Below are 17,313 nucleotides of genomic sequence, written 5' to 3' on the forward strand. Positions count from 1 at the left end.
AGGAGAAAAAGCAACACTCAGATCTCTTGGGAATAACACTTCTATTTTTATGTTCTTGTCAAAACACTTAATGTCGCAACAAAACTGCATGAGGGATGCAGCGTGATGGTAAATCATCCTTTCCATGAGCTAAATTTTATTGTTGCTAGTCTGTTGCAGGATAAGCACCAGTAATTGTCATTTCCCCCCCTCTTCTCACTTGTGCACCAAGAAGAAAAAATACTTTTTGCTGCGGGTAAAGGTACCCAAAGAGTTTATTCAGTGGTACAGTAGTGTAAATGCACACAGGGAAATCTTTAATTTTTACTTAATGGAAAAAGTTTTTCTTGATGAGCTGTCCAACTATTCATTATTATCTCACACATAGAAGGAGCAGGGGTACAAAGCTGCCAGTGCCTTCTCCTTCAGGGAGAACCCAGAAGTGACTGCCTTGTGTCACTTATGGTGTAAGGCAGTTACTTCTGGGTTCTCCGTGGAGGAGGGTCACTCACTGTGGCTGCTTCTTGCCCCTGCCCTTTCTTCTGTGGAGGCTTCCCTTCAAGGGGATCCTACACAGGAAAAGGAACAGAGGGTGTAAAGTCACCTCCTGGGAGAAACCAGAAGTGACTGCCTTGTGCCACTTGAGGTACAAGGCAGTCACTTCCGGATTCTCTCTGGAGGAGGGGCGCTTGCTGCAGCTGCTTTGCACCTCCTTTCCTTCTCCACAGGAAAAGGAATGGGGGTGTGAAACCACCAGCAGCTCCTCAGTATCTAGGATGGAGCCTGAGGGGCAGTCACGTACCTCCCCTTGGCATTACGGCCAGGGCAGGTGCCCTTCAGTCTCCACCCTAGTTATGCTTCTGGTCTCCTGCCTGTAGTGTGCAGGTTTGTTGACTGTATGTCGCTATTCAGTTCAGCAAGAATTTCACTTTGTTTAAGGAAGAAACACAAGAACTACGGTAATGGAACGGGCATGTGAGGGGGCTGCTTCAGTATTTGAATAGTGCCCCGTATCCATGGTTTCTTTATCCGCGAGGGGTGTGTGTGTGTGTGTGTGTGTGTGTGAGAGAGAGAGAGAGAGAGAGAGAGAGAGAGAGAGGGTAGTCTTGCATAGGGCACAAAATAGCCTGGCACTGGCCCTAGATGTACCTCAATGATGCCTGGAGACTGGACAAATGGACAAATCTGCTCTTTTCTGAAGTCTGACTCAGGGGTTGGCATCACCACAAGCCTTTGAAATGTGTTTTTTTTTTTCTAATATTAAATTTGAAGGTCTGGTGGGTCATGACTTCATAGTGAATCTTCTTTAGCCCAGTTCCAGGGGGTCTGGAAAGTGCCTCAGATATTCAGCTACATCTTCCACTTGGGCATCAGGTGGTAGAGATGGTGGGCTTCCTGACAGACTTGAGATTTTATTGCCTGCCAAAGTGCTGCTCAAAGAGCAGAGTGAGTCCAAAGATGTTCTTGATGAAAGAGATTGGCACCTAGGGGACACAAATATATACCAGGCATCAGAACTCCAACTCACTGATGAGCAGAAATGAAGCAGAGCTTAACATTGCAGAGAGGCTTCTTCCAGGTGCATACACACTCCCAAAGAACCCATAATCTATACCATGAGATGTGAAATAGGGCTCATCCCTCCAGATATAAAAAGTGATGTCAGGGCTGATGTAGGCACAGAAGAGACCAAAACATGGCAAGCATAATGCTTCTGTGATGTCACATCCCCCACACCTACATGGAAAGTTGAGGATCTAAGGTTGACACTATGGGGTAGTGGCTCTCTGTGAGTGTAGCAAAAAGGGACACTGGTCGCCACTTCCCTCTTGTAGCTGCCTTCTTCCTGCAGTATATCTTGCAGAACTCGTTGCTGTAGTTTATGATGGAGTAGATCAATAACATTGCAAAGATGAGATGAAGGACCATGTAAACTGATGTGAGAAAGCGAAGAAACCAAAGTGCCCTCCACTAGTCATGAGGTCTCTGTTTAAGAGAGAGGCTGCTCACCATTCCATAACTCTTTCTTTGTTGAGTGCCTGGTTTTGGGGCCAAAAGCCTGTTACACAAATGGAAAAAGAATAAAACTTTGAGAACATGTGGGGAGATAGGATATCTGTTCTTCATTTCTTTTGAATTTGTATTTTTCAGTTACAGACTGCCACAGACATTCTGCTGCTGCTCAATTCCTAGGGGATTCCCCAGATTTGAGAGCTATGTTTCATTTGGGGCAGGTTTTCTCAAGGAGACTTCCTTCGATATGGTCTCTTTAACTTTGGGTGGTGGCAGTGTGAGCTACCTTTTCGCTGTTTGCTCCCCGTTAAAAGGATGACACAGGGAGATAGGTGTTAGTCACTGCCCGCTAGGTGCTCTACCCACCAGGCCCTTTTCCATTCACTTAATAGTTCAGGGGTCTGAACCTGAAGAGTTCTGGCAACCCTCCTTCATGGTTCACAGGTCTAGGCCGAAAAACTATTTCTTATATTCAGAAGTAACACTAATGAACAGGTTCAGTTCTTCCTCCTTGGGTGAGGTATTGATAGACCTCTAAGTCAGGGGGACCTCTAAGTCAGTCCAGGTCTAATCTTTCCTCCCACACTGAAGCTTTTCCCTTACTCAGAGTGGTAAACCAACCTAAGCCCCAGATGCTAAAGAGAAACAGAAACAGGAGCAGCTCCAGCCCTATAACAAAGTCATGGTAGGGCATGTCCATCACGAGTACTAACATGATGCTGCCTTATGACCAAAGACCAAGAGCTGCTCTGGCAGTTTCTGTATCAGACCTAAAATCTCCTTGGAATAAACCTCTGACATCACAGTGACATCACTGTAAAGCACGTTTGCGCCTCCTTGGGAGTTGGCTGGGCCAGCACAGGGACGTGCACAGGCCCACGGAGGCTGTATCCAGCCTCTGCACTGACCTGGGGAGACAGGGTTGCGTCAGCCAACACAGGGGTCTGGGGAGGAGGCGGGAGGGAGGCATTCCAGGGTAGGGGAAGCACGTACACAGGGCAGTCCCAGAGTATATATGCCAATAAAGATTCTGACTGACTAACAAGAACATAAGAACATAAGAACAGCCCCACTGGATCAGGCCATAGGCCCATCTAGTCCAGCTTCCTGTATCTCACAGCGGCCCACCAAATGCCCCAGGGAGCACACCAGATAACAAGAGACCTCATCCTGGTACCCTCCCCTACATCTGGCATTCTGACTTAACCCATTCCTAAAATCAGGAGGTTGCGCATACACATCATGGCTTGTACCCCATAATGGATTTTTCCTCCAGAAACTCGTCCAATCCCCTTTTAAAGGCGTCTAGGCTAGACGCCAGCACCACATCCTGTGGCAAGGAGTTCCACAGACCGACCACACGCTGAGTAAAGAAATATTTTCTTTTGTCTGTCCTAACCCGCCCAACACTCAATTTTAGTGGATGTCCCCTGGTTCTGGTATTATGTGAGAGTGTAAAGAGCATCTCCCTATCCACTCTGTCCATCCCCTGCATAATTTTGTATGTCTCAATCATGTCCCCCCTCAAGCGTCTCTTTTCTAGGCTGAAGAGGCCCAAACGCTGTAGCCTTTCCTCATAAGGAAGGTGCCCCAGCCCCGTAATCATCTTAGTCGCTCTCTTTTGCACCTTTTCCATTTCCACTATATCTTTTTTGAGATGCGGCGACCAGAACTGGACACAATACTCCAGGTGTGGCCTTACCATCGATTTGTACAACGGCATTATAATACTAACCGTTTTGTTCTCAATACCCTTCCTAATGATCCCAAGCATAGAATTGGGCTTCTTCACTGCCGCCGCACATTGGGTCGACACTTTCATCGACCTGTCCACCACCACCCCAAGATCTCTCTCCTGATCTGTCACAGACAGCTCAGAACCCATCAGCCTATATCTAAAGTTTTGATTTTTTGCCCCAATGTGCATGACTTTACACTTACTGACATTGAAGCGCATCTGCCATTTTGCTGCCCATTCTGCCAGTCTGGAGAGATCCTTCTGGAGCTCCTCACAATCACTTCTGGTCTTTACCACTCGGAAAAGTTTGGTGTCGTCTGCAAAATTAGCCACTTCACTGCTCAACCCTGTCTCCAGGTCATTTATGAAGAGGTTGAAAAGCACCGGTCCCAGGACAGATCCTTGGGGCACACCGCTTTTCACCTCTCTCCATTGTGAAAATTGCCCATTGACACCCACTCTCTGCTTCCTGGCCTCCAACCAGTTCTCAATCCACGAGAGGACCTGTCCTCTAATTCCCTGACTGTGGAGTTTTTTCAGTAGCCTTTGGTGAGGGACCGTGTCAAACGCCTTCTGAAAGTCCAGATATATAATGTCCACGGGTTCTCCCGCATCCACATGCCTGTTGACCTTTTCAAAGAATTCTATAAGGTTTGTGAGGCAAGACTTACCCTTACACAAGCCATGCTGACTCTCCCTCAGCAAGGCCTGTTCGTCTATGTGTTTTGAGATCCTATCTTTGATGAGGCATTCCACCATCTTACCCGGTATGGATGTTAGGCTGACCGGCCTATAGTTTCCCGGGTCCCCCCTCTTTCCCTTTTTAAAAATAGGCGTGACATTTGCTATCCTCCAATCTTCTGGTACCGTGGCCGTTTTGAGGGACAAGTTGCATACCTTAGTCAAGAGATCTGCAACTTCATTCTTCAATTCCTTAATAACCCTTGGGTGGATGCCATCAGGGCCCGGTGACTTATTGATCTTTAATTTATCAATGAGGTCTGAAACATCTTCTCTTTTAACCTCTGACTTAACTCCTCGGTTAGGAGGGGCCGTTCGGGCAACGGTATCTGCCCGAGGTCTTCTGCCGTGAAGACAGATGCAAAGAACTCATTTAATTTCTCTGCCATCTCTAAGTCTCCTTTTATCTCCCCTTTCCCTCCCTCACCATCCAGAGGGCCAACCGCTTCTCTGGCGGGTTTCCTGCTTCTAACATATTTGAAGAAGTTTTTATTATTCCCCTTAATGTTGCTGGCCATGCGTTCCTCATAGTCTCTCTTGGCCTCCCATATCACCTTCTTACATTTCTTTTGCCACAGTTTATGTTCCTTTTTATTCTCCTCATTAGGGCAAGACTTCCATTTACGGAAGGAAGCTTCCTTGCCCTTCACAGCCTCTCTAACTTGGCTGGTTAGCCATGCGGGCACGCTCCTGGATTTAGTGGAACCCTTCTTTCTTTGCGGTATACACCTCTGCTGGGCCTCTATTACTGTTGTTTTAAGCAGCCTCCAGGCACTCTGGAGAGACTGGACTCTTTTTACCCTCCCTTTCAACCTCCTTCTAACCAGCCTCCTCATTTGAGGGAAGTCTGCCCGTCGGAAGTCAAGGGTTTTTGTTAGAGATTTGCCTGGTATTCTTCCCCCAACGTGCACGTCAAAACGGATCGCAGCATGATCACTGTTCCCCAATGGCTCAGTAATGTTTACATCTCTAACCAGGTCCTGCGTACCGCACAAAATTAAATCCAGAGTCACCTGTCCTCTGGTGGGCTCCGTGACTAGCTGATCTAAGCCACAGTCATTTAGCACATCAAGAAATCTGGTTTCCTTATCGTGACCAGAACACAAATTGACCCAGTCAATATGAGGATAATTGAAGTCCCCCATGATTACAACCCTGCCCCTCCTTGTCACCACCCTGATCTGTTTCCTCATTTCAAGGTCCCCATCAGATTTCTGGTCTGGAGGACGATAGCACGCCCCCAGTATTACATCGCTGCACAAGCCTGGTAATTTAACCCACAGAGATTCTACGGTGGAGTCGGACCCACCTTCAATCTCTACTTTGCTGGATTCTATCCCTTCCTTAACATAAAGGGCCACCCCACCTCCAACATGCCCCTGCCTGTCCCTCCTGTAGAGTTTATAGCCCGGGATTGCGGTATCCCACTGATTCTCCGCATTCCACCAGGTTTCCGTTATGCCCACTATGTCAATATTTTCCCTTGTCACCAGACATTCCAGTTCTCCCACCTTTGCTCGTAGACTTTGGGCATTCGCATAAAAGCATTTATACACGGAATGCCCCAGGATGGGCTGCTTATTCGCTCCTTTGTCCCCGCATCCTCTCATTGTGCCAAACCGTCTATCACATCCCATCACCCTACCTTTCCCAATTTCTTCTCCTACCCTGCCTTTGTCTTGTTGTTCTCTAACCTCCCCATCCTCATCCCATAGGGATGAGGAGTCCCGAACCGGATGCCCCTCGGCTCCTGTCGGCCTTCCCCCAGGGATCAGTTTAAAAGCTGCTCTGCCACCTTTTTAATGTTATGCGCCAGCAGTCTGGTTCCATTCTGGTTCAAATGGAGCCCATCCCTCTTGTACAGGCCCCGCTTGTCCCAAAACGTTCTCCAGTGCCTAATGAATCTAAACCCCTCCTCCCTACACCACCGTCTCATCCACGCATTGAGACCCCTGATCTCCGCCTGCCTAGCTGGCCCTGCGCGTGGAACAGGTAGCACTTCAGAGAACGCTACCTTTGAGGTCCTGGCTTTCAGCTTCCTGCCTAAAAGCCTAAATTTGGCCTCCAGGACCTCCCAGCTACACTTGCCCACGTCGTTGGTGCCGACATGCACCACAGCCGCTACCTCTCCCCCAGCACTGTCTACTAGCCTGTCTAGACGAGAAGTGATGTCCGCAACCTTCGCACCAGGCAGGCAAGTCACCATGCGGTCCTCACATCCGTCGCAAACCCCCCTCTCTATGTTTCTAATAATCGAATCCCCCACTACAAGAAGCCCCCGACCCCCCTCCCGCCGAGGAGTATCCTGAGTGCGTTCAGATACGGGCCCATCCCCTGGAGAAGGGATCCCCCTAGGGGATTGTTTCCCTCCTCTCCAGGATGACGTCCTCCAGTCCCGAGACTTCCCACCCGGGCAGCCGAGGAGCTGCACGCCTGAGGTTGGGACGAAGCCTGATCGTCCCCAGAAGTCTCCCCACGGTCCTCCTCTGGCTGCCTGCGCTTCTCCAGGTCGGCCACCAAGGCTTCAAGGGAGCGGATGCGTTCCCTGAGAACCTGGAGCTCCTTGCACCGAGGACACACCCATGACTAATGCCCCAGAGGCATATAATCATACATGTGGCACTCGATGCAGAACACTGGATAGCCCCCACCCTGCTGCTGGCTGTCTGACTGCATAGCTTTTTTGTTGTTGTTGTTGTTGTTGTTTTATTTAGGGGTCCTTTTAAAAACCGTACACTGGATAGCAGCCCTTTTCTCTAGGGAAGAGGAAGGGCAGTGTATGGGGCCCTGGCCTCCTCGCCCTGCTGCTGAACTTGCCCAGATGCTAAACTCTTGTGCCTTACCTGGCACTTAGTTCTCGAGGCTCTGGGTTCCCAGAGGCCACACGCGTCTGCAGAGAGCCTCACGCGATGGCCCGCCTAGCTTTATACTCCTGGCTGGCTCCTCCCCCCCTCCTTCCTTCCTGATTGAAAGGGGGCTGGCCTTCCCAGGTGAGTTTACAAAAGCTCAGGAAGGCAAATGGCTGCTGATGGGCGTGACCTACTCTGCAGGCTCCTGAATGGACTGCTTGGATTAGCCTAATGGGGCTCTTAATGGGTTGGGAATTGGCCCTTCCTAGGTCCTTTCCCTCCTAGTTCTGTTCTCTTAGGCTGGACTGTTTTTGTAACCTCAAGCTAGTTTTTATTTGGGTTTGTTTAATTATTTATTGCTCTCTAGATCCTGTGTCCCAATTTACTGACCTGTTTAGGTTATGTTCTAACTTAGATTAAGTTTAACCTGGGTTAATACAAGAAGTATTAATTGGTTGCCTTTTATCAGATTATTATTATTATTATTATTATTATTATTATTATTATTATTATTATTATTATTAACAGTATTTATATACCGCTTTTCAACTAAAAGTTCACAAAGCGGTTTACAGAGATTCTTATGCTGCTAAAAAGTTTTTGATCTTGTGTTAGAATCCCTGATCTCTAGAAAGAAACCCAGATGTAGGCTTGGACTTGTATAATGCAGGTTATCTCATTATCTAGTTTGTGATTCCACTCACTGAGCCACCATGTTGTGTCTACTCCTGCTAGAGAACCTTGGGGTTTTAGCAGAAGGCAACGCTGATATCTGCCCACCCTGTTTGAGCTCATTCTTGGGGTGCTTCTATAATTCAGCCCCTTTAATGCTGCTAGGACATAGCTGATCTGCAATCTGTAATGGAAGTAGGATTATGTCTTCAAATGGTATTTAATGTAACTTTGTTTTCTACATTAAAATCTACAATCCCTGTCCTCACAACCAAAGTGGGGTGGGGAGAGAGGTAACTTTTTTTTTTTAAGCTAATGTTTAGGAACACAGATCTGCTCTAGTCTACTGAAAGGTTTTTTTTTTAAACAATAAAATGATCAACAAGTTCAGAGAATTGTGGGCTTATCTTCCCCAGACCTTGCCTTGATGCTTCATCAAGTATATAGAAATACCGAACGTTCTCTTCCTTTTCTATCTCATTGTGTGCATGCGCATGCATCCTGTTAGAATCTGTGGGGTACCTCTCTGGAGGTGGTTGGCTTTCCCTGGTTGGCATGCTTGCTTGTTGCATTGGGTGCTGCTGCTGTACCTGCCTTCCTTTTTCTTCACCTTAAGAGGCAGATGGCTGGGTGCTGTGCTTCTCAGCAGGATCAGAAACATCTCTTGGAGCTTGGAAATCCCTGCCATTCAAGATGAACTTCAAAGAATACAGCACAATTTTTCAGACGAGAGGACTGAAAGGAGCAGGCGCAACAATTTTTTTTCCTATTTAAGAAACTTACAAAAACAAATTAAGATTTTTTTTTAAAAGAAAATAAAAGCCACAAAACCATGGGAAAGGACTGTGTCATGCAACATGAAATGACTTTGCAAGAAAATGCATGGCAGAAGATACATGGCAAGCTATTCAGAAAGGCAGGGCATCTCCAAGCATGTTACCAAGCTGCTTTTCAGATCACTCCAGGTGCCTCAACTGGACTTTTTTTAACGTCAACATCTATGAAGTTGTGCAACTGTTTTGTACTCTACAAAAAAAGTTGAGTTTTCTGGGGTCTAAAAAGAAACAGAATGAGCTCAGGGAAGATACAGCTTCACCGCAGAATTCTATCATCATTTGTGTGAATCCTGCCACTAAAATCAAGTGACAAAAGCATAGTTATTCCAGAACTTCAAAGCCAATCGGCCAAAACAACCTGTGTTCTAGTTTTTAAAAGAGCATCAAATGTAACAAAAGTCCCTTTATTCAATCCTCTCTGGTCTGTGGCCATCCTAAGGAAACAATAATAGGAATCTAGGATTGCTGCTGCTACATGTTAACAAGAAAGGCTTTTTTCTCTTGTATCATCTGGGTGTTTTCTTCTGTTTCCAACACAATACTACACTGCTTCTATGTTCCTAAGGAAAGTAAGAAATGTCAATTGACACATATATTATAGTGCTCTGATTTGTTATTATATTTAGGTTAACAACTCCTGTAGTGATCAAGCAGACAGCATGGCTAAAATCCTTACCTCTGTTCTCTCTTAGATTCCGTTTCTCGGGGCTGGAATTAAGATTCATGAGAAGAGGGTTTCAGATAGCCTTCGTCCTTTCCACGAACGTATGGAGGAGTGCTTTAGGCACTTAAAGGTCAAAGTGGAAAAACAATATGGAGTCAGAGAATTGGTAAGACTGTTTCCTTTTATTTCCTTCTGGCCTATTAATATTTGTTTTGGCTCTCCTGAAGTGGAAAAAAAAAACAACAACTTTACAAGCAATCATACCATAAGATTTGTCCTGTGATCAGAAGGCACTACAATTTTCATCCAGCCAGGTCAGGCAACTTATTTGTTTCCTGAAGCCCTGGATTTCATCTTGTGGAGAGCTGACATCCTATTCTCCTTGCAGGCTTTAACTGTTTGATTCAGTTTTACTGAACAAAGACTTCTAGGTAGTGAACTTTGAAGCTTATCCCTTAGGAAAAATCATATCGCTTAAGAAATGCAAATTGTGGATATTGACCAGTAGCTATTTTTGTATGCATCAATGGAAGGTTAGTACTGTACCTTTCTTCAGTTCTGCAGCTTGTCTTAATCATGGAACTGTTCAGGGCCGATGAGAGGAATTTTAGCAGAAGGTACAAAGTTTCTTCTGGGCCCCTTCCCAAAGAGGAAGGGGGGCAGTGGGGGCAGGCAGAACAGGGGGGATAGGGCAGGGGAGGGTGCTGACAGAGTGCTGTCAGCCACAATAGACTTTGGAGCTCAGGTCTATTAGGCTTCTTGATGCAGAGTCCAGGTCTACCTGATCATGCGGCATTAGCAGCTAGATAAAGTAATATGGAAAACCAAACACACTCCTAAGTCTCTAAAGGGAAGGGGGGATGCTTTCACTTACTGGTGCAGGGAGCCCCACGTAGCCCTCCGCAAGGCTCCCCAAGACTTGGAATGTTCAGAAACAACGCGCAAACCACCTCCTGGTTGCGATGTGAAACTGGAAGTGGTTTGCGCATGCTGCTTCTCAACATTCCAAGCCTCGGGGAGCCCTGCAGAGGGCTGCGCAGGGCTCCCCACATCTTCTGCTGCTTACAGAAGTCCACAGGAAGTGAAAGCACACCCTTACCCCTTTAGAGGTGTGATCCTGGGGATTGCTTCACTCCCTCCCCCCTTCCCCTGCCCCTTAAAGGGAAAGAGGAAGCTTTTCACAAACTGGTGGGTCGCAACCCACCAGTTTGAGAACCACTGATATATACAATAATTTCCCAATGTGATTTTCTGACCCTCCTTGGTATTAACATATCCAGTTCATTCTAACTCCATCTTGGGTTAAAATTCAGCATTCATAGCCATGTACTGATGAAAAGTAATTTCCTTCAGATATATGTGACTAAACAAAATTATTGTGTTGCTTCTTAAGAAGTTTCTCACAAATTGATAAGTTTGGGGATGGCAGTACTTAATATATCTTCCAATACAGATGAAAGCCAATCAGTTTGAAGGGTAGACTCATTCTAGTTTTATCACCTCTGTCTGGTTGCTGGTGTGTGCTCTTTCCATATGAAAGGCAGCTGTGCTGATTGTGTCTTCTCACTGCATTTGGGATTCTCCAGATGAGAAGCAATTCCCACAGCACATAAAATGTGTTTGAAAATAAACTTGGGAGCTCTAAATGGCTTTCCCAGGTCTCTTGCCAGAGGTGGCTCTCTGAGTAAAATGAGACAGTGTCAGAAGACTGCCTGAAATATGAAATTGCATACCAATTTCCATACAGGTTTCATAATATCTCTGCAATCATTAAAAAAAAAAAATGCCTTGACTTTAAAGTATTAAACTCAGGAAGGTGGCAGTGTTGTTTTTTTCTGTCATATGTGTATTGGGAGTAGTTTCTCTATCTGTGAAACTTTGAATGATAAAATAAATGAAGAAAGCTCAGCCTCTGATATTATGAACTGAAAATAGAGGACGACCTATGTTCAAAGCACAGCTTAGTCATAGACTGCATGAGGAAATACTGTTACCTTCAGAATGTGTTAGGAAGAATCTAAAGCAACCCCAGAAACACAATATTACCTGGACATAATGTGTTTTATTTGTCAAGTACTTAGGAAGATTGAGAGTGTTTTCAGCCAGCAGGAATCATTTTAAGAATCTGTGGGTGCAATCTTAACCCCTTATGTCAGTGCAGCTCTGAGGTAAGGGAACAAACATTCCCTTACTTTGAGGAGGCCTCTGTGAGTGATACCCAACTGCAGGATGCAGCACATGTCCCATTGGCACCGCCATGCCAGTGCTGAAAAGCACTGACATAAGGGGTTAGGATTGCACCCCAAGTTTCTAAGATGCTGAGATAGAGAAATAGAGGACCCTGGACATTGTCTCACTCACTTTATACAGAATAGAAAGTTAGGTCAACATATTGAGCTTCTTGCTGAGCAATTAAGGGTTAACAGTACATCTCTTGACCAACCTGATTAGAAACAATAAAGGGCAGCAAACAATTCTAGGTTGCTAAGTTCCAAGTCCTGGGCCCCCGTGTTGCTCCTGTGCCTGTCCTCTGATGGCACATTGGGTGCTACTATTGATACCAGTATTGAGGTATCAAGGGTCAGCCTAGCCATCTGAGCTCTTTAGTGGTCACTGGCTTTCATCATGATTCCTAGTAGCCTCCTGTTAACGGGGGAAGAAGAAGAAGAAACAACAACAAAAACAACAATAAAGGTTTAGGTTTGAGTTAGGTTGCTATGGGAACTGTGCTGGACTCTAGGTTATGCTGCTTTTTCACTTATAAGTGTTTCTACACACAGTTCATTAATTCATTTTTGAAGACTAAATCCAAAGGAAATAGCATTTCCTGGTTGACAAATTTCCAGTTTGTTCTGCACCAACACTTAGTATGGGTTGAAATGCCGGGAGAACAGGTGGGCAGTGATGACTAGACTACTCTCAAACTTTTCTTCCTTTCTGTTTCCCACCAAGCCGGATTTTGATGACAAACGCGTCGGCCGGCCAACATCTATGCTGAGATCGTATCGTCAGATGTCTATTATTTCATTGTCCTCCATGAATTCAGACTGTGGCACACCAAGCAAGATTGTTGAAGAAAGGTTTGTTTTGTATTTACCACCACTCTTAATGACGGGGAGGCGACAGCAGGGTTTTTCTTTCCAGGAAGCAAGCCAGTCATGATTGTTCAATGGCACAGTACTGAATAATTTCCACTTCAAATCAGTCTCATTTTATCTTGAGGAAAAATAGAGCCTGTGATGACTTGGCTTAAGGAGTCTTTAATCTTTTAAACAGGGAGGATTTTAATCTTTTCGGTTTCTTAAAGCAGGTTCTTTTAATAGCAAAAGCTAGTTTTAAAATTAGCAGTGGCAAGCTGATTGCACTGATAACTGGTTAACACTGAAGATTTTTTTGACTCTCTGTCCGTCACTATTTGTTACTTATACTGCTTGCTGGAATCAATCCTACCTCCATGAGAAATGTAAAATGTACTGATGCAATACTTGCTTCCAAAATCAGTTGTGAGACTACTTCCTAAAACTGTTCCCTTCCTGGATTCCTTTTCCACATGTCTTTTAAGTAATGGAGCGACTTCTAATGGTGTGATTGCGCAACTGTGTTTTCTAAATTAGGGTGGGAAGATGATCCCCTCAGATGTAATTATGATGATACTTGTGGTGTTCTGTAAATTCAGTTAGCATAATGTCCTGGAGCTGATACTTCACCAATTAAAACCAAAGCGGTAAACATTGCCTTTTCTGAATAATAAACAGTTATTTTTCAGCAATACCAGTTATTAAACAGCAATACCATTTTAATGACATGGTTTTATATCCAGTAAGATACACTCAGGGTGACTAGATACAAAGGGGGACAGAAGTGCCTATACCTTTAACAGTTTGATAGGAGAGGAAATTTTTGTAGATGCAGTTTTTTAAACATGGGTTGAGCTGCACCTGCCAAAATTCCCTCTTCTATATAATGATTAAAGGTATAGGCACTATGTCCTCCATTGTGTCTGGTCACCCTGGGTACAGAGGTATCTGCTACCACCAGGAGTACATAAAGCAGGGGTGAATAATTATTCATTTTGTCAGCTCCACCTGACTCACCCCAAAGAGAGTGTCAGCTCAATCCTAAATTGCATTGGAACAGGGAGGGTGGCAGGCTTGCCCCATATCCTACGTACAGTTGAGGCCTGAAGCAACTCAGCCCAGGGCAAGGGGAATTTCCTCCCCTTAACCCAGGGAGAGCCACTACAGCCCCATGGGAAGTGGCGCAGATCCAAGCAGCCTGGAGCTGCACCAGGCTGCCCAGGAATGGGGTCAGGATCTGGCACAAGTGCCGAATCCTGGGCCCAGCACCCGCCACCCGCCCTCCCCTCACCCCAAAATGCCTCTTCCCCATGCCCCCCAGACCTACAGGGTGGCTGAGCTCGGCTGGCACAAACCTACCCTATTCTGTCACTGCGGAGGTTGGATCAGACCTCCATGGGCCAGCGCACCTCCGTGCACCAGCCCAGCTGACTTCAGAGGAGGTGCAAACGTGCTTTATGGCATGTTTGTGGCCCTTCTGAGCCAGCGCAAAGGACTTGCGCCGGCCCAGCACAATCTCAGGATTGTGTTCTGTATAATCCTGTCCTCCCTCAGCACTCTTTCTTCCAGCATCCTGCAGTTCACAGGCTGCTTTACCAGGTTCTTCTTAGGTAACTTTCCTTGTAGCCTTGGGCTGACACTTCCTGTTCTATCCATTTCCTTTCAGCAAAGTTCATGCCATAGCTGCAAAAAGACAACATGACAGCAGCTTCCCTTAACCTTTGCCAACCCTCTTTTTCTGCTTTTCTTCACCCGGATGTGTGCACTTGAAGAAACACAGAGCAGGAGTGTTCTTATGTAACAGATTTGCAGTGCTGTGTGGGACAGGCCTGTCTTTTGGGAGAGTGGCAGTGCCATGGGAAGTATGATTCAGAGAGCTTTACCTCAATTTACATCTTCTGCAGCTTTGAACTGGAAGTCCTGTCACCAAAGGCAACCACGTCGGTGTCGGATGAGAATGTACGCCAGCCAAGCACCCTGCCTGAGGTTAAAATGAGAAAGTGCAGGAAGAGAGCAACAAAGAGAAGCAGCGTGGTGTTTGCAGACGAAAAAGGAGCATCTGAACTTCCTGATATGAAATGTGTACGTTGCTGTATCAGGGTACTCTATTGTAATCCTGGAGTACAAGCTGTCCATTATGTATTGGACACCTGTCTTCTGGACATTACACGTCTCTTTAAAGTGTCAGTGGTTAGGTTGCTTAAGCCATTTCTGCCCAACGTTGCATATACTCAACAGGGATCAAATGTGTACACCTGTAGGCTGGATAGAAATGGGTTAAGTAAGTAAGTGGTGGAATATACATTGCTGTGGTGGATCATAAAGGAAAGATGAATAGTTCGTTCTGCTGTACAGTTAGGGCTGGGAACTGAGCCTAAAACAGATACTTTACTGCCTGGCCAAGGGCAGATAGACTGTTCGGTTGGCAACCTTCAGTCTCGAAAGACTATGGTATAAGCCTACAGCACCCAATATTCCCAGGCGGTCTCCCACCCAAGTACTAACCAGGCCTGACCCTGCTTAACTTCCAAGATCAGATGAGATTGGGCATGTGCAGGGTAAACTGTTCTGTGGTAGGTTATACTAGAGATCCAGCTGGCTGCACATTTGTGGTCTCTGGTTCCATCTGGGGTACTTTCAAGAGAAATCAGTTTGTGATAGTTGTGAACTTTGTTAAAGGGGAAAAAAAGGTATTGTTAGACATAGCAAGTTTACAAACTGTGCTCTATAAAGAGTGCCAAGCTGAAGACTACATCATTAGCACCTTTTGGTGCCATCTATCATTCTAGCATTTTGATCACACTAATATATCATTGGCCTGAGTTATATAACTTGTGCTGCACAATTTTTATAACATCATCCCTGAGAGGCAAATGTGTTTGAGTATTAAAAAAGCAATATCATTAAGAAAAAAATTCAAAGTGTTGCAATAAAGAAGCCTTGTCTAATTTAGTTTGCTATCCAGTAGCAGAGCTAAATAAAGCTGAGATTGGATCACAAATCCTTTGAAAGAATAGTTACAAAGTACACAGACCTATTTCCCAGAAGATAAGCTGTTTGAGAACCCATCAAAAGGTCATCAGCCTAATTCATTGCTCACACCAGGGGTAAATTGGGTCCCTTTTACAATCATGCAAAATGCAAAGACTTTTGAAGTTCTGTAATTCTAAATAGCTGCTTCTTGTGCCTGTTGAGATCATAGAATTCTGTTTTATCCATGGTGATAACTTAAATTGCAAGAACTCAAACCATGCCTGTCAAACAGATGTGGAACAGTGCTGTGTAGGTGTCTTGGCCACACCGTCACTGAGAATGAAATAGGGGGAATTCCGGAAAATGACATTTCAGTTGAAGGACCTGCTGAAGATTTTCAAATATGCCTAGCCATATAATACCAATGGCTCACAATGGCCGTGTAGATTTTTCCCAGCTTTCTGGGAAAAACCTATTGCCATCAAGATTGGAGATGTACAGCTAACAACATTTGCCCTCTCTGAACAAATCACATTCAGCAATCTTTTCTTTTTAACCAGTTAGCAAGTTGTCACTAAACTAATTCAAGCTTAATTTATATATCTGTAGCAGCATCCTAGACATATTTATGCCCTTGTCAGTGAGGCTTATTCCTGGAAAGTACGCAGAGAATTGCAACCTTAATGAAGAATCTCCTTTTGCAAATATGGAACATTAGTACAATAAAACTGTAATTAGGTATACACATTTTCCTGGAAGAAAGCTCCCTTGCATTCAGTGAGACTTACTTCTGAGTAGACATGCATACGATTGTGCTGTACAGGAATTCAAAAGTGTAAATGGTTTGTTTGCATTTCGTGAAATTTGTAAATAATTTTTAAATAACTTTTTCTTTCCTTAAGCAACAGAACCGAGAACCCAACCTTCTATCAAGTTTTAATCATTGTCCTTCAGCTAGTTTCATTAACTTCAAGAAAACCCGTAAAGTGGTTCCTAGTGGGTTGTAGTCTTAGAATATGGTTCACGTTCTAGTGAATTCAACAGAACAATCCTGTTGATCGTAATGGTGCTGGATGGCGTTCATCAATGAATAAAATGACTCCTTCATTTTACAGATCTTATTGAATCAGGGAGTTTTTCATTCTCTTAGGGCTAGCCAGGGGCAATTTTATTTGTAAGGAATCATACTTCATGAACAGTACAGACCCTTCAAATAATTAAATACATCTCTGTTTGTCAAAACAAGTCAGGCACACAATCTGGCTGTAATAGTTTTACCTCATGTGTATTTCTTCAAAATAACTGTTAGAATTGAATAATTCACTTTCCTGAGCCTGTGTACAGTAGCAGTTTTGTTTTTGTTACTGCACAGCTGTCAAGAAAATATGAATTTATGAGTGACACCAACCTTTCTGAACACCTGGCTGTACCTCCAAAAACATCTGTTCTCAAGCAAATGAGCTTTGCCAGCCGTTCCATGCCAACTATACCAGGTAAGCCAATTATGATAAGGGAATGAAAGCTCTGCGCTTTGGGTCTGTCATTAATTAAAAACAAATAAAATTGGTTCCTTCTGTTCCTTCTTTAATAAAAAAGTGTTATCTCTTCAAATTGAAGTTGTATTGAGTAGGACGATAGTCAGATATCATTACTATGTTCAATATCTTATAAACCCAAATCAGATATTTTCATAAGCTGAACCTCAGAAATACATTGTGCATTATCTAAACACTGAAAAATGTGAAGATCACTGTCACTCTAGTCCTTGAAA

At 44.7% G+C, this 17,313-nt stretch overlaps 1 protein-coding gene and 1 pseudogene across 1 annotated transcript in view; one reads left to right on the top strand and one right to left on the bottom strand.

Annotated features, from left to right (window-relative positions):
• Positions 1–17,313, top strand: part of DOCK2 (dedicator of cytokinesis 2) — a 337,258-nt gene that overhangs the window by 311,755 nt on the left and 8,190 nt on the right. The window contains exons 47-50 of the mRNA XM_066613322.1: positions 9,521–9,658; positions 12,445–12,572; positions 14,474–14,651; positions 16,915–17,035. Of these exons, the coding sequence (XP_066469419.1) occupies positions 9,521–9,658; positions 12,445–12,572; positions 14,474–14,651; positions 16,915–17,035 (565 nt within the window). The remainder of the gene's footprint in view (positions 1–9,520; positions 9,659–12,444; positions 12,573–14,473; positions 14,652–16,914; positions 17,036–17,313) is intronic.
• On the bottom strand, positions 15,027–15,144 carry LOC136642442 (5S ribosomal RNA; annotated as a pseudogene).

Source organism: Tiliqua scincoides, chromosome 2 (genome assembly GCF_035046505.1).
Source record: "Tiliqua scincoides isolate rTilSci1 chromosome 2, rTilSci1.hap2, whole genome shotgun sequence".
Lineage (NCBI taxonomy): Eukaryota > Metazoa > Chordata > Lepidosauria > Squamata > Scincidae > Tiliqua > Tiliqua scincoides.